The following is a 20378-nucleotide window of genomic DNA, read 5'->3' as shown; positions in this document are numbered from 1 at the left end:
GTAGACAGTACTAGCGAGATTCCTTACAGTTCACTGCTCTGCTGACGTGATCATAAAAGACATCAGGTAACAGAGGCTTGTTCTTGTCTTGGGGCTTAGGTTTGGAGCAAGGTCTCCAATTCACCGGTGGTAATAGCAGGGAGCTAATAACTCTATCCTGTGTTGGTGTGTAAAGTCTAAAATCAAAATGTGTGGGAAGCTGCTGCTGAGTCATTAATCAAAGGCTACGGTTACATGCACATCAATATTCTCCTATCATTCGAAATATGACTGTATTCTGAATTTGATGCAGGTCATAAAACAGCATATTTTGTTTAAATATTCCAAATTAGGCCATTTTCCCGAATTTTGCATTTTCTGATTAAGACATGTGGGGTATGCCTGTGTTATTCAGGTTTTAGGAGGATTATTTGGACATGTATAGAGCCAATTCGGAATATGAGTCTCACACCTGGGGTTTCGATTGCAGTTAGGGACATAACGGCCTCTCGTCTGTTTACAGGCGGCTCTGTGCGTTGCTATGGATACAAAGCACAAACCAACTCGCCAACTGTTTGCAAAACTGTGTAGTACAGATGCATGAAAACGAAAATCCCACATATCAGGTCAGAAGGAGAAACACACCTGCTTTCAAAGATTATGAAAGACTTCAACAGGTTTTTGAATATGTGCCAATATTGCAGCACAGACCTTTTCAAATAGGTGACGGAAGGAAAGAGAGAGTCCAACAAGTCTGCCACCACCAGGAAATTGTGTAAAAATCCTATTTTGATGCAAAAAAGCAAAATGACAAGTGGCTCCAGCTGTTCTACTTTTCCTGCATGTAAGCAAGGAGTGTTTTTATAATTTTTATATTCATTAGATATGTTAACTGCTTATTAGCAATATTGTCTTTTTTGGAATGTGAACATAAAAACTGACTATTTTGTGCATGTAAACATACTCAATGTTGCCTTAGACAGCTTTGTGTAACTACTCTATGACTCTATATTTTTCTTGGAATGCAAGCACCACAGAAAGGACATTTTCAAACTCCTCTATAAACTCCTGACCTTCATCAGGGCTATTCTTGTCCCATTCCGCCTTTCTGAACAGCCCTGCAAACTCATGTATTCACACTGAGCACTTCACTCATTGTCAGACTCCCGAAATCCAAGTCCGGCAGGGCTCAGCCTGCGCATCCGGAGTCTGGATATTTGAATGCAGCGATAGAACACCGCAGCACAGGAGGCCCACAGAGCGTAGAGCAGCAAGCCGAAATGTGCTCTTTGACTAAAGCTGTTAAGCCCCTGCTGATCGATTGGCCTGGCCTTTTACTAGCACTGTACACAGCACACACACAAACACACATACACACACACACACACAGAGTAAGATATTGTTCTCTCGACCACACATGCATGAACAGACACAAGCACACACATGTCAAAATGACTTCTGTACCTACTTTGCTCAGGGACCCAACTCAGTGACACGTGTTGCTATGGATACCATTCAACAACACCACATCTAATCACATATTCAAGTAATTCACCTCAGTGGGATCTGGTGAAATAAGTTGTGTAGCAGAAACAACGGCAGCTACAGTGATGCATATGCAGCCTAATGGCTAACATGAGTTACAATTTTACTTTTTATGTTCCGTAGAGTCGCTCATCTGAAGGAATGAGCCATCATTCAATCTGGCAAAGCACAAATTTGTCATACAGGTCCACACATCTTGATTACTTTTTTCTCTTCTCTGTTCCTATCATATGACTGACACAGAAAAAATCTTGATCCTGAGATGAAATTGAAATCTAATTTTGCTCACTAGGTTACTGTCACATCCAAGTTTTGATGTTTTTGTCAGTAGTGGAATGTAACACAGTACATTTACTCAACCACTGCACTCATATATGAATTTGAGATACTTGTAGGTCCTACTTTACTTCAGTATTTTCTTTTCACGCCACTTAATACTTCTACTCCAATACATTTCAGAGGAATAATTTTTAATTTTTTTTTTTTTAACTTTTTACTGCCTTAAATTTATGACAGCTTTAGCTTTAGTTTTTAATTTTTTTAAAAGCAATTTTAAGGTTTTTGTGTTTTTTTCAGATTTTTAAAAAACAATTTTGAGGTTTTGGGGTATTTATTAAAGTTGTCAACATTGGTTGGTTTTACTTTTAAAATGTACTTTTACTTAAGTAACATTTTCAATTAAGGACTTTTACTTGTAACAGAGTATTTCCACAGGGTTGTATTAGTACTTTTACTCAAGTAAAGGACCTGAATACTGAATCCACCACTGGTTTTGATACAGCAATATTATGTCATAGTATCAATGCTGACTTCTATTAGATTTTGCCTTTCATAAGAAAATGAGGATTATTTGAGGGAGTTTGTCCAGCTGCTGCAGCATTTTGAAGGTCAGCCATTTTGTGTGTCCTTAATTTTTTTCCCTGATGCAGCAAAGTATAGTGATGGTAAACATATGTATCTCTTTCTTTTTTAGCCGACTGCGCTTATCTGCAAGAGTGCAAGGTGCTGATACTGTTAGTTTCCAAGCTGTGGCACCCCATTCAGATCTGGCTTTAAGCAGGGGCACTCTGTCCTGCCTGCTTTGTATTCCGACGACGGTAAGGTCAAACCTCATTTGATTTAAGGGAGGAGAAAAAAAATACATGTATATATATTATAACAAAAAATCCCTCCTGTGCCTGTAGAAAATTTAGGGCTGGTGTTGCCACGGGCCTTAGCAACAGGCTGCTGCCTGTGTTTCATGAGGAGGCTCGAGACCAAAGGGAGACCAAGGTGGCTCTTCAAGTGTGGCCCTGAATCGCTCTATCAAAATAAAGGCCTGTGTGAATCATCCTGAGCTCAATGACGCTTTGCTGATCAGTATGCACCTGCAGGCAGATGTGTGTGGTGCATTAATAGGTTCTTTCCTGACTTTCTTTTTAACCCCTAACCCTGCAATGCATAACAATTCAACTGAGAGTAAAACCGTGTTTTTTTCCCCCTAAGTGGGCTATTTTTGTGAATTCTGCCTTCACTACTGTGTCATCCCACCTACTAGGATCCTGTTCAAATAAACATAGATCACAACCCCGACTAGCCAATTTGTTTCTGTTTATTTACTGTACAAGTTCCGAAGATGCTTCGTTTTTCCGTTGCAGTTTGATAACAGTGCCACAGCTACGGAGTCAAGCATCTGCTCATGCTCCCAGAACAAGCCTGGGCGTAGCTGCTGGGTCATACAACCCTGTCAAAGTGAATAATGAGGCGGTCTCCAAGGCTGAGTCTGTGCCAGACCAGGTAGGTGACGTGCTGAGGGCAAAGCATGCTGGGAGCCGCATGGTTCTGCCGACAGGCTCAGCGGCGCTTTGTCATCTGCCGCGTTGGCTTATGTGTGCACTCTGAAGGGTTTGGGGCTGTCAGCGGATCGGGGGAAGCCGAAACCCTTCATGATGTCAGATAAACACTAGGAGTGGAGTAGCATGCCCGGCTACAAAACAGATTGGAAAGCGCTGGGAGGCATTAGGAGGAGAGAGACGAGAAACAGCCGGGCGTGAGAGTGTCTGGGCCGCGAACTCTCCTTCAGTTTTCTTTTCCCTCTCTTTTACTCCCCTTCCCCTCCTCCAGCAAACCTTGTTGGCAAACTGAGCCTCTTCACCAACCCATTAGACAGTGAGGTTTTGAAGTGGCAAGAGGCGGCGAGAGCCTGCTCGTTATTTCGCCTCTATTGTCAACGAGATCACTGGTGCCCTTTCAAGCGAGTGCATCACTTTCCTGACAAGATTACATACAAAGTCAGGACCAGTACTGAGATTTCAAAGCACCCTTTAGTGGACAAGACAAAACAATAAAACGAACCCAACTAGATGATTGAGGAGGATGTTGGGATGAAAAACAAGGATGCGGCTGTCAGAGGACTATTCCAAGTACATGTTTGCATGCTCAAAATACTGTTTAAACCCACAAACCTGCCTGAAAAGATTATTTCTTTGTACATTTATTGAGATTTCTTTGCATGTTCTAGCTTGGATGTCAGCGTGCAAAGGTCTGACATCCATTTCTAATGTTGCAGGGACTACAATGAGATTTGTTCTGACTCAAGTCAGCTGCCAAAGCCTCTAACCTTTCCGGACGACAAGCTGCACAATCTCTGTCCAGCAAATGAATTAATTATGTGGTATTTGTCGCTGAGCCCTGCTTCAGTTGTAGCGTTTGTGAACTGAAGCAAACACAGATAAAAAAACTATTTTCTCACACTTCAGCAAAAACAAAATAAATCAGGAATATTTAAACAGTCTCCTAAAAGTTACATCTATATACTGCTAAACTTTTTCATCTGATATGTTTTTGAGGAAATGTGATTGCTGCCTGGGTTATGTTAACTGGCAACATTTTTCTGGCCCACGAAATGCTAGATTCTTACATGGAAGTCTTGAGGAGGAGTTTGCCGTGGATGGTTGACATACAAAGCTCAGGAATTTGACATGGAGCTGTTAGTTAGGTTTAGGTTTCAAAAACAGGAGATGATTGTGGTTTTGGTTAAATATTCAAAGAGTAAACATTTTTTTCAATATCTTATTAAGACAATCTTTCTATAAACTTAAAAGGGAATGGGAAACTTCAGTATTTTTAAACCTGGACCGTATTTTCCAATGTTTTTACAGATTGCTTTCATGAAATGTTTCTCCGTTATATTTATGAAAAGTAATCTAGGTGACATTATTATTATGTGTCTGCTGTTGCATTAGAAGTATATTAATATCAGTTTTAGTAAGTGGGAGAAGTTTAATCAGTCCTAGAGGGGCAGTAAGTGACATTTTGGGTGAAAATGAGTTATTTCTATCAAAAGCTTTTTGATGTGCTCTTTAAACTGCCTAAAGGGTACTTATGAATTCTAAACAAATCCAGAGTTATTAATCAAAAACCAAAATATTTAACAGTGAGCAAAATTATTGGAGGCCAAAAAGAGTGTAAGTGCACTTACTCACTTAAAAAAACAAACAAAAAAAACATTTTACTATAAATTCACAAACTTAAGTAAGGATACAGTTGTATGTATGTCACTTTTGCTCCTTCTGTTCCTCCTTGATATATTATACATTTGCAATCCGGCAAATGTACTAAGAACAAGCAGAAAACGTCATTTAACATCCTTTTATAAATAACAGAAAAAGCGTTCTCCAATTTTCTATTCTCTATTTTTAAAAAGATTAAATACATGTGAAGGCAACAAGCTTGTATTGTAGAAGCAAAATGACTTTGAACTTTCACTCACCCTTATATATCATATGTTTGTCGTATTAAGTGCTGGCCAACTTGAGAAACACTGGAATGAAAGAAAATGGAGGAAAATGCAGAGTGAAAAAAACTTTACAAAATCATATTTACTGGGTATTAGTTTTTTCAGAAAATGTATCCAAGAAGAATAAGCTAACCCTTTTGAAATCTGAGCAAATTAGCTCGATATTCATCATGGGAAGAAGGCAATGAGCAACGAAAGAGACAAGAAATTAGTAAAAAGTATAAGAAAACCCAAAAATTAGTTTAAAAAATGCCTTTGAAAAAAAGTACTTACAAATTTAGACTACTTTAACAATATAAATTAAAATATAAAATTATGACAACTAAAAATATAGCTTTTCCCAATCTTTTTGTCATTTTCATACATACCCTACCTTTTAAAAAATAATTGTCTAAATCTACTCATTTCTTTTTTTTTGCCACACATTTCATGTTTTCCATGTTTTTGAAAGAAATCACATCAATTTGCTCAGGGTTCAAAGGTTAAAGTACTTTTAAAAGGCGACTGAAAGCAGCACAAGATAAGTGATGTCACTCTAGGTTTCAAAGGGTTAAGTACTTGGTTCAATTCAACTGCTGATCAAGTTTGTCCTCAAGGTGTCTGCAAATGATTCATTTTACATTTGGATAATTCTAGAGTCGTAATAATCGAATTCCCTCCCAAAAATGACAATTGAAATGTGCATAAGCTACGCAAGTCCAAAGGAGACATGATGTAATGACTTGGGAAGGGCAGTAAATTCACCACTGATTGCAAAGGTGACTTAAGGAAAGCTAAATAATTAAAATGGACATAATCAGTCAGCGCACCAGACAGTTCATGCCTGACGGTGCCGTGACAGCGAAGCCCACCTTCAAAGACGAGCAGCGCTTTGGAGAAGGCGCCCGCACAGAAAAAGAATCGCTGGAGGATGCTGGGAAATGTCTGCGACTCCGCAGCGGTGTTGCAGCATTCATCGCTGCAGGAGATCCTAAATGAACACCAATCAAAAGGGAGTCGAGGCCCACACAGCGAGCTCGAACCCTCATCATCCCTCAGCGTGAAGCCCCGGAGAGGTGGGTGGCTGTTGAGAGGAGGCGTCTGCTGTAACTTAAATAGCCCTGGACAATACTCGGTCATCATAGCTATTTCTGAAACAGCCTTGTTAAAGATTAGAGATTCGATTAAACTGAATTCTGTCACAGAATGTGTCATCAAAACCCCCCGGTACCTCAACACCAGCTCCCACCGGGGTCAAACAGCCACATATAGTAGCAGACAGTACGAAGCTCAGAGTTTGCTCAAAATAGTCCAATGCAGCACTGCATACAAATGACTAAATATCCAGTCAGTGTGAGCTTTGCTACGACTACAACATGTCAGAGGGGAGCATGGGGATTAAGGAAATAACCCTAACTTAATAAAACCAGAAATATCACTAACAAACACTATAATGGCTGCCATAAAAGAGAGGCCGTGAAAAAATAGTTTGGGAAGCTGTAATCTTAAACTGGGAAAAGGAAGGATGCAATGAAGAGGAGATGATATTTTCATACTTTAAATCAAACCAAGAGACAAGACGGAGGCTTTAGTGTGACATGTATGCATAAAAATGTCACAACGGCTATTAAACGGAGGAGGGGAGGCTTTTTCCACAAGGCAACAGAAGCAAATGTGATATTTCACACAACACCACACACTGGGTACTGCCCAAAAAGTCCAAAGTCAATACAGCATTAGTTTTCCCCTATTCTTTTGCCTGCAAGAGGCTGCTGACATTCTTTTCCACAGCAAATATACTGCCTGTGCACAGATTTAACTTGTTAATTCATATTGAGCTTCGGATATAATACATGCAAAACATATGACCTGTCTGGTTACAGAGAAGATTCATCATCAGGAAAACTGCCTACTGTACTACGGTGGCCGACAAGGGCAAACGTGATTCAGCAGCCCAAAAACATTTCCATTAGGAGAAACGTGCTGCGGGTTCAGAAACGATGCCAATTCAAAACTACATGTGAGGAGACAAAACATTTGCATTACCAGCAACAACAAAATCCAGTCACACTGGAGTTTTTCCAGGACTCTAGAGGGGCACTAAGTGGAAGAGAGTGAGACCACAGCAGAGAGCGTGTTTGTTTTTTAGCAGAGAAAAGACATGGATAAGTAAGTTGCCCAGTGGTACTGTACATCAAGCCACAAAAGTTATGTCTTTTCGGGTATAAAACTACCCTGATCCTCTGCATACTGGGGCCTACAGGTTCAGAAGACTGTTATCAGCTCATTTAATAGTCAATTCCAGCTGGTTAGGTTTCGCTTTGGCTTTCCTGAGGTTAGGACACTAAATGACGCGGTTAGATTCTGGAAAAGATCACGATTGAGAGCAAATACTGGTTTCGATTGGGACTCAAAATGCAGTCCCCCGGGTTAAACGCCCTGTGTTTTAACTCACCTGTTCTATATACTGACTTTCTTGCACATGGGAAAAAGTCCCATCAAAGCCCTTTCTGGCAGCAACTTTTATTTCATGACCTTCTCAACCTAACAGCAGGTGTGGCAGGCCCCTTCTAACCCAAATATATGATGCACATCACCACTGATTACAGCCACATCGCCTGATTATTTTTTATGATTTTCTACCTTTCATTTATGGTGGATACAAAATGAATGATGGTTTAGTAACAATGTTTGACCTAGAATGAAGTTTGGAGCAAGAACTTACTGAAATGTTCTTCACTTTGGATTTGTGTATCTACATGCAACTCCTGTGATGTTACTTTGAGTCTTTGGATGTTCTTGTTATTTACCAAGTGTATGTAACAAAATGCCTAACTATGTTGCAAAATCAAAGTCTAATGCCTTTCTTTCCCAATAAAATGTAATCCAATTTGTTATCAAAGGTGCCCAGGCCAACCCCACATCTTTTAAGCTTGAAATAACAGCAGCTAACGGGTACTTCTACTGGAAATGATCTAAATGGTAATTTATTTGATATTCAAATCAAATCCCTCCTGGTGTTTAATTGAATCCAAGCATCCTGCTTCATGCAGTAAAACATCAAATCAAATTAGAAAATCATAATGTTAGGACATTTTATAAGGCCATGTTAACGATTATTAGTGTTTGAATGGGTCTACCCCCCTTTAGGTCTAGACACTTTTATGGATATTAAGAAGTAAAAAAAACTACTTAATTTAAAGTTTTTTAAAAAAGCAACTCAGAACCATAACTATGTTTCAAAATAGCTTTCCGATCACAACAAAGGCTTTAAAAGGGCGACTTTTTGAATGCTCAGATTTGGGGCACTTGTGGTGACAATCCCCAAATCCCCAAATATCAGCTTCTCACTGTAAATAAGAAACAGCTTTAGGCAGCACATAGTTGTAACTACAGGCCATGTGAATATCATAGGTGATTTATGTTAATTCAGTAAAATATCTATTTTATATATAAACTATTTTAATTAATATTGTATCCTGCAAAGATTTTCCATCTGGATACTGGACAAAGTCTCCTACTTTAAGAGTATGACTCAATCCTGTTTTTCAGTTTCACTATAACAATGTGCTGTAATGTATTTGCCAAAATCATCTACAAGAACAGCAGCAAGGTTAATATTCAAATCCCCATGTCTGCTGAGCACCTTAGTCTGTAACAGCATGAGGCCAGCTGAGACATTATTAACTGCCTGCGCTGTAGAGAACCTCCAATTACTGAATTGAAGAGATGTTTCCATGTATCTTTTTTCAATGATTGCAAATGTAATCAGCTCAAGGACTGCCAGTATGACATTCAAGGTGTTTTTCAAAGTTTGCCGTCCTTGTTTTGTTTTTGTAGTATTTAAATGATGAAGGTTGCTTTAGCACAAGTTCAAAGTAGATTATAAACTTTGCCAACCCAAACTAAACCTGTGCACTTTAAAATATAATTCATTTTTACTGATGCTAGTGTGGAGGAATAGAGTGACCAAATGATGGACAGCGGCAGCATTTTTCATCTCTGTGTAGAACGTGGAAGATAAACAAGTAATACATCAATACATTTCAGGGTCCCCACTTATCCCAAGATCATTTTCTAGGATTTTTTCAGGACATTTTCTTTGATAATCTAGCTGGTATGACAGGCAGGGATTGCATCATACACTAATATGTTCCTTTCTCATCCCTTTTGCACAAACATGGAACCAGTTCACTTCTGGTACACCCACTTAACTGTTCAGAACCAGAAAAGTTGCTTTTCAGCCAGAACCAAAAAATAGCAGGTTTTTATTGGCCCAATGTGTGAACCATGACAGCATAGTGTCATCCGACCGGTCTGCAATACATGCAAAAAAAGTGTCAGCATGGGAGGAACTTTTACTTCATAAAACCTCTGGGAGCTATTTTTGTTAATTCATTTCTTATTAAATTTTCACTTGACTTTATAAAAAACGTTGCTGCTAAAAAGGTTGATGCTAAATGTTTCAGTTATGATTAAACATTTGCTAATGGCATTTGAACAAAGTTTTATGTCAGAGCTTGTTATGTTACAAATTTTAAAAACCAATATCGGTCGACCCCTAATAATAATAATAATAATAATAATAATAGCAGTCACAGTAGTACTAGTAGTAGAAGTAGTAGTAGTAGTCCCAGTATTAGTACTAGTATTATTATCATTATTTAAAAAATAAAACACACAATAGTAGTACAAGTTGCTCTGACGTGTCTACCGTAGTTTAACTGCAGTGAGATAAAGAGAGACATTGTACTGATTACTACCTATTCTAGGCAGCCTATATAACAGGTAGCCCGAAGCGAGAACAACAGAGTCAGAGTACAGAGGGTGATTACAGTCTGAGAGGCGGCAGGAGCTTTCTGTAAAGCTCGCCTGTCGAGCAGATCATCGAATCTCCTCTAACTCCTGTAATCTTCCCATTCTGGCTGACAATGACTTTCATTGTATTCTTGTAACTTGACAGCGAGACTGGCAGAATGTCGAGTCATAGGAAAGAGTATTGTATGTATAATATGAGCTGTAAAAAAATCATATCATCAGCGTGATATGTGGTTGTTTGCGAACTTGTGGACCAAACTAAATCGAAGCCAAGTCATTTTTGAAAATGATGCACTGCCAGGGAAAGCAATGACAAACTTCACTCCAAAAGTATTGCTGTAGCATTCAGATCACTGAAAAGGAAAATGCCTTTTATGAATGTATTTTTCCGCTTTCTATCACTTCATACCAAATTAAAATGCTTACTACTGCACAGAAGGAAGGAATTTTCTTTTAAAAGCAGTCGCCATGTTAAATAGTTTTGTCTACGCTGCAAAAACCAGGCCTGGTTCTGTACGTTCAAAAATATATACCAAAGACACTGCACTCAGAGAATCAATGGCTTAAATGAATTAACAGCCTGCACGCTTAGTCCTGCACACACAACTCCCCTGCTCTGTAATGTAACCTCTGCTCATAAACTTCTCAGTATTACACTGGGACTAAAAGTGCGGGGGAATAATGGTGGAAAGTGACAAGTAATCTTACCTTAAGACACGAGTTTTATCGCCTCTCCCCACCCGACTGATTGCCTCTGGCAGCGTGCCCCAGAGCTCGGCGTTCTAATGAGCAAAGACAGATACATGCACAAAGGCCAAACATTAACTCAACATACATAAGAGCAAGAGTTTGCAAAGATGGAGGCTTCTTACTATATGTGGGAAATATTAGTGATGGATTTGAGGGAACCACTGAAGAACTACAGAGTTCATGAAAGCTCACATTTTCATATTATACTATATTTAGTCTTTTGGGCACACAGTACTAGGCATGAATTTATTTGTGATTTTTATAAATAAATAAATAATGGTTTGAATGAATGAATATGTCATTACATGTCAGGTACATTATTGTAATAATAATAATACTAATACTAATACCACTACTACTACTACTACTACTACTACTAATAATAATAAATATTATAATAATATTTTTTATTGATTTTTTTTGGTGATGTTATTGCTTTTGTTATTGTTGTATTTACTACTGTATTTTTGATTTTTGCTTATTTCAATTTAATTGTTTCTATTTAGATCTCGGCATACTTATGTGTGCAAAATCAAACAATAAAAGCTGAAATAGATTGTTTTTTTGTATTTTAAAAAAAACAAAAAAACAAACCTGGCTCCATGTGTGCAAAGACAACATACAAAATTGTTGCGAAATTAATACGAAATTATCTCACAAACTACAAGGAGCAGACTCAAGTATTTGGTATCTATATACTCATAATAAGTTGAATATCAAAGATGTGCACACATATGCAGTTTAAAAAAAAACATTTCCCTTGATCTAAGCATTTTTTTTTTAATTTACTTCTTTGCCCAAAGTATATCAGTACCAGATTTCTAAACTTTAGACCAAACAGAACAAATGTTATGGAACTTTTCCTTATCAGACTAAATAAAGTCTTTTGGCACAAGTAAAATTAATTATAATGCAAATTCAGTATAATTATATTGTATGCAATTAATTGCATTTGTATTTCAGAATTAATATATCTCACATTTTTTTTTTCTGTTAATATTGGAGCTAAGTACATCTTGCACATAATTACACTATTGGGTAAATAATTAAAACTTTGAATCACCGACATGAGACGTACATACTAACCGAATTAATGAATCCAACTAAGGCTGTGAGTCAACGTGGATCTTCATTTTTCCAGATGTTTCTGCAAGCCAAGAAAACAAACAGTAAATACTTTTGCAGGTGAAAACACAAACTTACAAGATGCAGCTGTACTCACCTTCATGTGACTGCCACTCACAAGCAAAGACAAACAAATACATCTGCAGCTGAGGGAGTAAACAGAAAATCCATATACACGCATCTCTATCATTTAGACCAAAAAGTAGAGCAGACACTCAAATAGATCAGTCGAGGTTTGACTGACTTATCCAGAGGAGGAAAAACAGGAAATTGGTCTTGAAAATGTTTTAAGACTTACATCAAAATGAGACGGTATAATGAATTATTGGAGGACTGGCTGCACCAAAACAAGAGCTCCATATTCTGTGATATTGAAATGAAATTGATAAAACAATTGGTTTAACCTTAAGGCATACTAGCTTTGAATTTGCTGGAAAAGGGGGAAAATAAATAAAAAGAAACACAATAAAAGTGTCTGTGTGGTAGTTTGACAAGAAAATGAATTCGTTCTCCAGCATCTGGCAGACAAAATGTCTCTTCCACTCCACTAAATGTGAAATAAAATGCCTCACCCACTCTGGTGCGGTCTGTATTCTGGCATCCCATGGTCTCACTTAAAGCATAGACGTATGAGAAACTCAACAAATGTGAGCCTGCAACTGAAAGCCACACTTAAATAGAAAGACATGACGGACTGAAAAGAAGGACATGACAATAAAACAGCATGTTGAAAGTTGAACCTAAAAAAAACCAAAACTTTAAATCTGGGCTCCAGTGAATCTGTGGATAAATACAGCAATGTGCGAACATTACAGTCAGAGTCGCATTACCATTTGTGCAAATGTTTAATCACTTGTCTTGGCATGAAGCAATACTCAGTACAAATAGGATTCATTATTTCTTGCAACGAGCATGATAGTCATGTGAGGACTTAGCCCAGCATACAAATTATGTCAAGCTCTCAAAGTAAACCAGAGCGCCTGTGAGGGGCAAAATGAAGAAGTATTTACATTCTTAAGTGAGTGTCAAGTAATGCAAGCGGCAAAAGAAGATAGCTTTCAGGTTTTTATCATCGGGATACTTAAAGTCTCTCAATATTGCACAGTCCAGAACAATATATTGAAAAGCATAAAAAAGTGGCTATGAATAACTTATTTTCATGCATTTATGCCTGAGTCAGAACCTTCCTGAGTGATACATGCAGTATAGACCACTTTACAGTTTAAAGTGTTCTCTGCTCAGCTTACAGTATAATATTTGTACATATTACAGCTATGGTGTGTAATTAAAAAAAAAAAAGAAAGACAGATTTTACAGTATAAAATCGGTTTTGTTTCTTTTCTTTTTAAAAATTTGCTCATGCTATCGTTGTAAACTGTATATAAATGGTAAACTTGACAGGTGTAGCAACAGTAACTAAAAAGGGCGGGGCTTAGAACATCAGTGGTCGCAAGCAGTTGCAATGACGTGGTCTACAGCCCATAAGTACATCACACATTACAAAATAGTTTACTCAACTTAACATTGTCAAAAGGGCATTTTACTATCTAGAAATTATGATTGGCAAAGGTTCTCCAAATGTGAAAAATGTGTTATAGGTCAGTATACGATATGATGTCCAGTGCTCGGCTCTGAGGCTAACAAGAAGAAAAACAGTGGTTGCCTTTGCGACAGCGATGCCAATAAAAATATCACTATGAAAAGTTGGGTGTTAGCAGTTGTCTGTTTCCACTTCAGAATGCCCACTGTGAGGAAATATATTCACTGTAACTGTGAAGTTGTGTGAGGGGGAGCGTTATACACACCAGTGCCAACACCAGCATGCCCTATGACAAAAAAATCTTAGTGATAGTTTATTTAGATTCTGCAAAAAAGAAGTGATAAATAAAACAGATAGATTTCACAAGGCAATGCGTTAAAAATCCCATAAAATATAAATCTCTTGTTGCTCATACATTCATTAGATATTCTGGAGAAATGTTTTTGATATGCGTCCACTTACATTCACACAAGCTCTGAATAGCAGTTGTCTGTAAGCTGTGGCTGGTGCACACTTGGGAGTTGTCGTTTTTGCAGACGCAACATGTTTGACAGCTGGTTGACTCTGACTGACTCTGCATTGTCCCACTGCTGTAACCTCAGTGTCTTTTAATTAAACACCATCTACAGCTGATTGGAGGCTCATTCAGACATTCAATGCCAACACATCTGACAGAGTTGTTATTAGTCATTCCTTATCAGTGGCAATCATTAAAGTGCCTGTCAGAAAAAAACAATATGAGGTAGGAACAAACTGTGGTTTGAATTCTTAAATAAGTTGCTTCCTGATATTCATTGATATGTCTACAGGTATCAAGACAAGTAATTCCAATATTCGACCTGATTACACCCACCCAATCACATCAGGGCAAGCTCCTCTGTGTTACACACTGTAGTTTTACAGTAAAAAATGTAAACAAATCTCAAATATGATCAAATATGAAGTTCAGTCCTGACATATCCTGAGTGCTGTGCAGTATTTGATGCTTTCACTCTCCTACACTATGCTAAGGTCAGCAATATACGCCAAATAAAATCAAACTGCCATTGTCTCAATTGTTGACAGTATTGTACACTGCAAATATCTCCTTCCATCAAGTCATTTTTCTCTGTAATTTGGGCCTTTGTTCAAAGTGGTTCACCCTGCTAAAGGTAATTTTCAAAGTTTTTTTTTTAGTTTTATTTAGTTACCATTTCCATTCCAATATTAATTATTCTCGATTTTATTAGACAATTATTCTGTATTTTGACTTCGTCTCCTGCCAAATGTTTTCTGGATACCTTTGCCTTGATTTTTAGACTGACTCCTGTGTACCGACTTATATACATTTTCATATATGTATATATATATATATATATATATATATATATATATATATATATATATATATATATATATATATATATATATATATATATATATATAGTTTCATTGTGTCTGTGAGTCATGTTTGCAAGTCCAGCTATTGTTGATTGCCAGTCCTTCCTGATAGTTTCAGCATTTTTAAATGCAAATCTATTTATGTCATGTATTTTCTAAAATATAATCAGTTGTCTCTCCCGTTTGGAAACAAGATTTTTTTCTACTGGAGAAAAGTTCAAATATTCCTACTTGTTAAAAGGAAATACATATTTAAGTATTAAAGTACAGGCAGAAATAACTTGATGAAGTGGATTTTTTTTTGCAGTGTATACTCCATGTAACTCAAGATTTTGATTAACATGTTACTTTGCCAATTTTCAACCAGCTCAGTGTCATCGCAGCTCCAGGTTAAACAGCGTTTATCTGCACACCAGGGTTCATACAGACAGGGGCAAGTAAATTCAACTCTTTTTAAAGCGCTCATTTTTATTTTCAAGGTTGATTTTTTTTCCTCCATCACCATCTGTTGCATGTGAACTGCACTAACTCATAATGAAACAAACATGCTTTCAGGGTCGAAAATTAGCTTGTTATTAATTAACTGGTTGTTATTATTCAGGCATGTGATTGGCAAAGAAAAATTTACGGAGCACAGACCACGGCACATCGATTACTAGATGACTCAGTGTTTGTGAATTCTCCTTGTTGATATAATTTGTGCACAAAATTTTATTTAGAAATCTGTTTTTTTTCTACAGCCTGCATTTCTTAAGCAGAATTTTGAGGGTTTAAAGGACTATTTATGAGCACACAGTTACTGATCATCAATGTTAAATCTTAAAACTTCTAAGTTAAGATTCCAGAAATCCATTTAACAGCTCCACGATCCTTAGTCAGACACACACGGCTGCTTATTTTCCAACCTGTAGGCGCTCAGAGCTCATACCACATCAGAAAATAGCATGGCTGTTCTCATCCTCTTACTAAAGAGAACATTTTTCTAGAACAATTCATCATTCTGCTCTCCTCTCTATTTTATTCAAGTACTTTTTCCAAGGCCCAGGTGAAACATTTTGATTTTCAAGGTATTCCAGTACTTGAATTTCTGAGTGCTATGATCAAGTACTTCAAGTACACTTGTATAAACCATGCTGCACACAGTGCAATGACACAGAGCAGGTTTAAAATCGTTTTCTTTTAAGCGTGGGTGGGAATCATTATGGAAGACAACGTCAAAATAAGTACATGTCATTATTTCCCACTATCAGGATGTGGTGTGCTTTGGGAATGAATAAGGCTGTAATAATTATCATTCTGCTGATGCAAATCACACAGCTGTAATGTGTCTCATGGGTGCTAAACCTCTGTTCCTTGGGGGGTCTTCAGAGTCTCCAACAGCACCTCGTCTGAGGTGTCCACTGCGTTGTCATAGGCCTGAGAGTCACCCTCTCCATGCTGGTACTTCGCAAAGTTCACAAAGACCTGGAATATAAATGAGAAGACAATACTTAAAGGCAGATGCTAGATAAAAAAACTTAAAATATACACTGTTCTGAAGAGCCTGTGGACATTTCTCTACCCATCTTGCTTTTGCTCTCCTCCCACCCTCTGCCTCTAAAACAAACAGAAATAGCGGTACAGACAACGGGGCGCATGTGAATGAGTTGCCAGACAAGGGCTATGAAGCATCAAGTAAGCGTCTAGGCTCACACAGTGAATGTCAGTTTGACATCTTTGACCAGCTGAGAAAGAGAATAAAACAATCATTCTTCTCTCTGTGATGCCCATTTAATGTCAGAAGAAATCAATCCTATGGCGTTCATAAAAAGCTGGTGTGTATTTCATTGTGCTGTAAACATCGCTGTAGTCCGGGCTTTTTTATTCTCTTAGCATTAGCTGTCTGTTGTGATAAAGCTACACAGTGATTTTTACTCTGCAGGAAAAAGCAACAAAGAGGATCACATAAAATGATAAGAGCATTGCTTTTTCATTTAAAGATTTTCAGAGGCTGTGCGAATATAAAAGGATACGTGAATTACTAGATTGTATTAAAAATCTCAATGGAAGAAAATAAATATAAAATCATCCAAAGCAATTCCATCAGAAACTACTCAGACTCCCTGTGAATTAAATCCTTTTTCATAGCTACATCGCCAATAAATTAAATGGGATAGAGAGTAAGTACATGTGTGAGAGCATCAATGGACAGAAATAAACAATGTGCCCTTATGGGCTTTTGTTTTGAAAGCTCAGATAATGTAGACAGAGTAATAAAGACGTATCCTCTTAGCTTCTGTTTTTTTTTCCAACTAGGTAATTTATATAAGATGTAGCCTTGTAATTTAATGTTACAGATAAAGAGAAAAAGTCTAACATTAGTAAATTCTGTTTTCAACAAAGGAAGAGCTTTGCCAATTACTCTGATGTTTTTTTTTTCTGTTTTGACTGCTGTGTAATATTTGTGGGCAGGAGTTATTTCTACTGCTCTTGTAATAGGTTACATGTACAGTTAAGTGAGAATAATGTTATGCGAGCAAGATTCAAAGTCAATAATATCAGTATGGTTGACAAACAGTAAATTTAATTTGACAATGTGTTTAGTAACAAAACAAGCTAGCTATCCAGTTATGTTATTGTCCGCAAATCAAATGATAGTGACACTTTGTAGCCAGCGCATTCATTTAGAGCAGAACTGGAACTAACCATTAGGTGTCGATTATCAGGAATTAACGGACACACTGTAGCCAATCAGACTCAGTATTCACTCAGACCATGGTATAATAACTTATATAAACAGAAACCTTGGAAACAGTTTGACATTTTAAGAAACGCATATTTGTTTTTTCACTGAATTATGGAGTCGCTTGATGTTACAATCATCTATGGCTACCAGTGGCCTGCATATGAGACATTTCGGGAGTATCAGTAAATAGTGTCTACCGACAGTCTGCATGTGAGGTGTTTAGGGGACATCTGCAATTTTTAGCTATAGAAAATAATACAGGTTACACATTACATTAATTACCACTACACTGTATTCACAGACAACACCACTTCCTGTCTGTTTGTACTTTATGAAATGAGTTAACAGAATTTTCCTCAATAAGTTGGTTAGAAACCCCTTCTTATTATGTTATATTTCTGACAGATAAGACGCTTCATAGCAGGTTGAACCACTTTGAACAAATCAAAAAGTTCCATTCCAATTAAATGCTCACATACATCTTATTAGTTCACTTTATTGAGTGACCATGTAAGCAATTAGGTTGGAAACTCAAATCTGAATAATGTCAGTCAGATTGAAGAAATATCATCGATGTAACTGCAGCTGTAATTAACTTTGATGCAATCTCACACAAGTGCACTCTGAGTAATGCATGGGTCAAAGTGTTACTATTTTAAGTTCTGATGATCAGACATAAAGTCCTCCTCACAAACTGGATATAATGGTTCTAGTCCCCTCAGGAAACCTAAAGTATTATTACAGCTGAAAATTCCTGAATTTATCTTTTTTTCTTTGTTATTTATTCAGGATAAACTTACCGAGCACAAATACTGGTTTCTTGGAAAACCCTGCTCCATTGTCACACTTGGATGCAACCCAGCACAAACACAGCCACACTGTCGTTGCTGGCCTCAGAGCAGCTGCACAGCTGAGGCTGTTGGGAGTTAAATGCCTTGCTCAAGGGCAGCTTGGGGACAGAAATGAACAGTGGCAAATTCTGCTCATTAACTATTCTGAACTAGTTTAACAAATAAGTCAGATTATTTAAACTAGGGATTTCAAGGATTCAAATTGCTACGCTGCCAGTAAGAATTTGTGATTCTACAAGAGCGGATTAAAGTCTTTTGTTCACTCTGAGGTAAAATTGGCTTTTGCCACTTCATATACTCTATTTCCGAAGCATTAGAAAACTTTTATTCAGACAATAAAACTGCAATTTTATTGGAATGCATTACCTACATATGTAAAGCTTCCTGACCTCAAAGCTCGTGAAGCTGGTGGCTAGTTTGAAGCAGAATAAATAAAACAACAGACTACCTTGTAACTGAGGAGCAAGCTGTGCTTGCTGATCGCCTGAAGCTATAGTGTGCTTATGTGTGTGTGTGTGATGTCAGGCCATCAGCAGTGTGTATCAAGGTCACAGTTGTCAAGGCATCTTATCAGGGGAGAATGAGTAAGAGGATAAGAATGACAGTAGCAACAAATACAGCCTCCGCCCATCTCTCCCGGCCTCTGACCCTGCCACTGGCTGATATTGGCTTGATGTGCTGAGGCATGCACAGAATCTCATATTCATCGTCAAGGCTGTATAGTTTTGCAAAAGAATTTCTTAGCACTGCTTGTATTTAACTTTCTGTAAAAATCCAAGTATGGTTAAAAAAAAAAAGTGCTTCAGCAGTGCAGTTGACAGCATTTCTGACTGAGAAGACTGTGGTACATCCATGCCCTGCTTGTGATGTGACTTTCCTCATAATGCACATTTTCTGTATTTAGCCAACCAACCATTCATGACCTGAATGTCATGCACCAGTGCTGTTGAGTGGCATTTTCTTAATAACAGATGGATACAGGCATTAATTACATTGCAGAGGGTACATTTGGGTGTTTATTTGATGCCCGTTGAGGCAGAACAGAGGAGGGGAAGGACGTGAATCACCCAATTAACCTCCTCTGTATATCAAAGGAGTCCTTGCAGAATACAAAACGGCTATTTTTACGTACATGTCATCCTCATGGCCATGCTCTGCGATGAAACCAAACCGACTTTGAAATGTTCTTTAGCCGTGAACAATTTTGCTTGAGATGGTTAATCTAAGAGCGAACAAAAACAACTGCACTACTCATCATAAAGCATCAGTAAATGCCTTGAATGTCATTAAGGCATCACTTACAGCCCAGTTGCTTGAATAAAATGTTGACAGTGTATGTTTGCCGCATATCACGCACATAATACATCTGTACATTTCATACATATCATATCAGTGTTTCTAAAGTGATATAGTTCAGATTGTGTACATGAGCCGAGTCTGTCATCAGGAGGTGGAGGGGATGGTAAGACGGCTGCCAAGCAGTAGACAACCGTTTGAGTCCAACAAGAACAAAAGCAGGTATTACTAACAACATTTCTAGCCGTGTCTGTTGCAACAAAAAAAGGATATCTTTTTAACAACACATTCCAGCTTTGTCTGTGGCAATCAAACTCGATATTTCAAGTCAAAGCATGATGTAAACATGCCGTTAAATTTCAGCAAATCCGCTACATTTGAAACCTACAAATTGAACATATGAAAAGTAGAAATGTTACATATCTGTGGCTTAATCAAACTTGAAACTGTTCACAAGGTCTGTGGATTATCTTGAGTAACCAGGTCATGATTTTGCTGTAGAGTTTGTTTTTTTTTTTGGCACTTCGATCACTGCTAGCTTAATGCCATCTAGTTCCATTATAGTGGACAGAAGACAGACATCACTACAGCCAGTGCCTCCAACACTTGGCA

The 20378-nt window shown here is 37.7% G+C and overlaps 1 protein-coding gene and 1 long non-coding RNA gene across 3 annotated transcripts in view; both read right to left on the bottom strand.

Moving 5' to 3' along the window:
- The window catches only part of LOC148185653 (uncharacterized), a 35853-nt gene extending 23221 nt beyond the window's left edge, over positions 1–12632 (bottom strand). The window contains exons 1-2 of the long non-coding RNA XR_015775709.1: positions 11936–12632; positions 10808–10881 (exon numbers count right to left, since the gene is read on the bottom strand). This is a non-coding gene — a long non-coding RNA (uncharacterized LOC148185653). The remainder of the gene's footprint in view (positions 1–10807; positions 10882–11935) is intronic.
- Positions 12633–12800: 168 nt separating this feature from the next.
- The window catches only part of LOC121961901 (phospholipid-transporting ATPase ABCA1), a 222396-nt gene continuing 214818 nt past the window's right edge, over positions 12801–20378 (bottom strand). For both annotated transcript variants that reach the window (XM_088073211.1, XM_088073212.1), the window contains one exon: positions 12801–16358. In XM_088073211.1, coding sequence (XP_087929337.1) covers positions 16233–16358 — 126 coding nt within the window. In that variant the 3' untranslated portion in view covers positions 12801–16232. The remainder of the gene's footprint in view (positions 16359–20378) is intronic.

This window comes from Plectropomus leopardus, chromosome 23 (genome assembly GCF_026936395.1).
Source record: "Plectropomus leopardus strain MGB_pleo_1.0 chromosome 23, ASM2693639v1, whole genome shotgun sequence".
NCBI classification, from domain to species: Eukaryota; Metazoa; Chordata; class Actinopteri; order Perciformes; family Serranidae; genus Plectropomus; species Plectropomus leopardus.
Note: the sequence above shows the minus strand (reverse complement) of the source record. Positions and strands in the feature narration are given on the sequence as shown.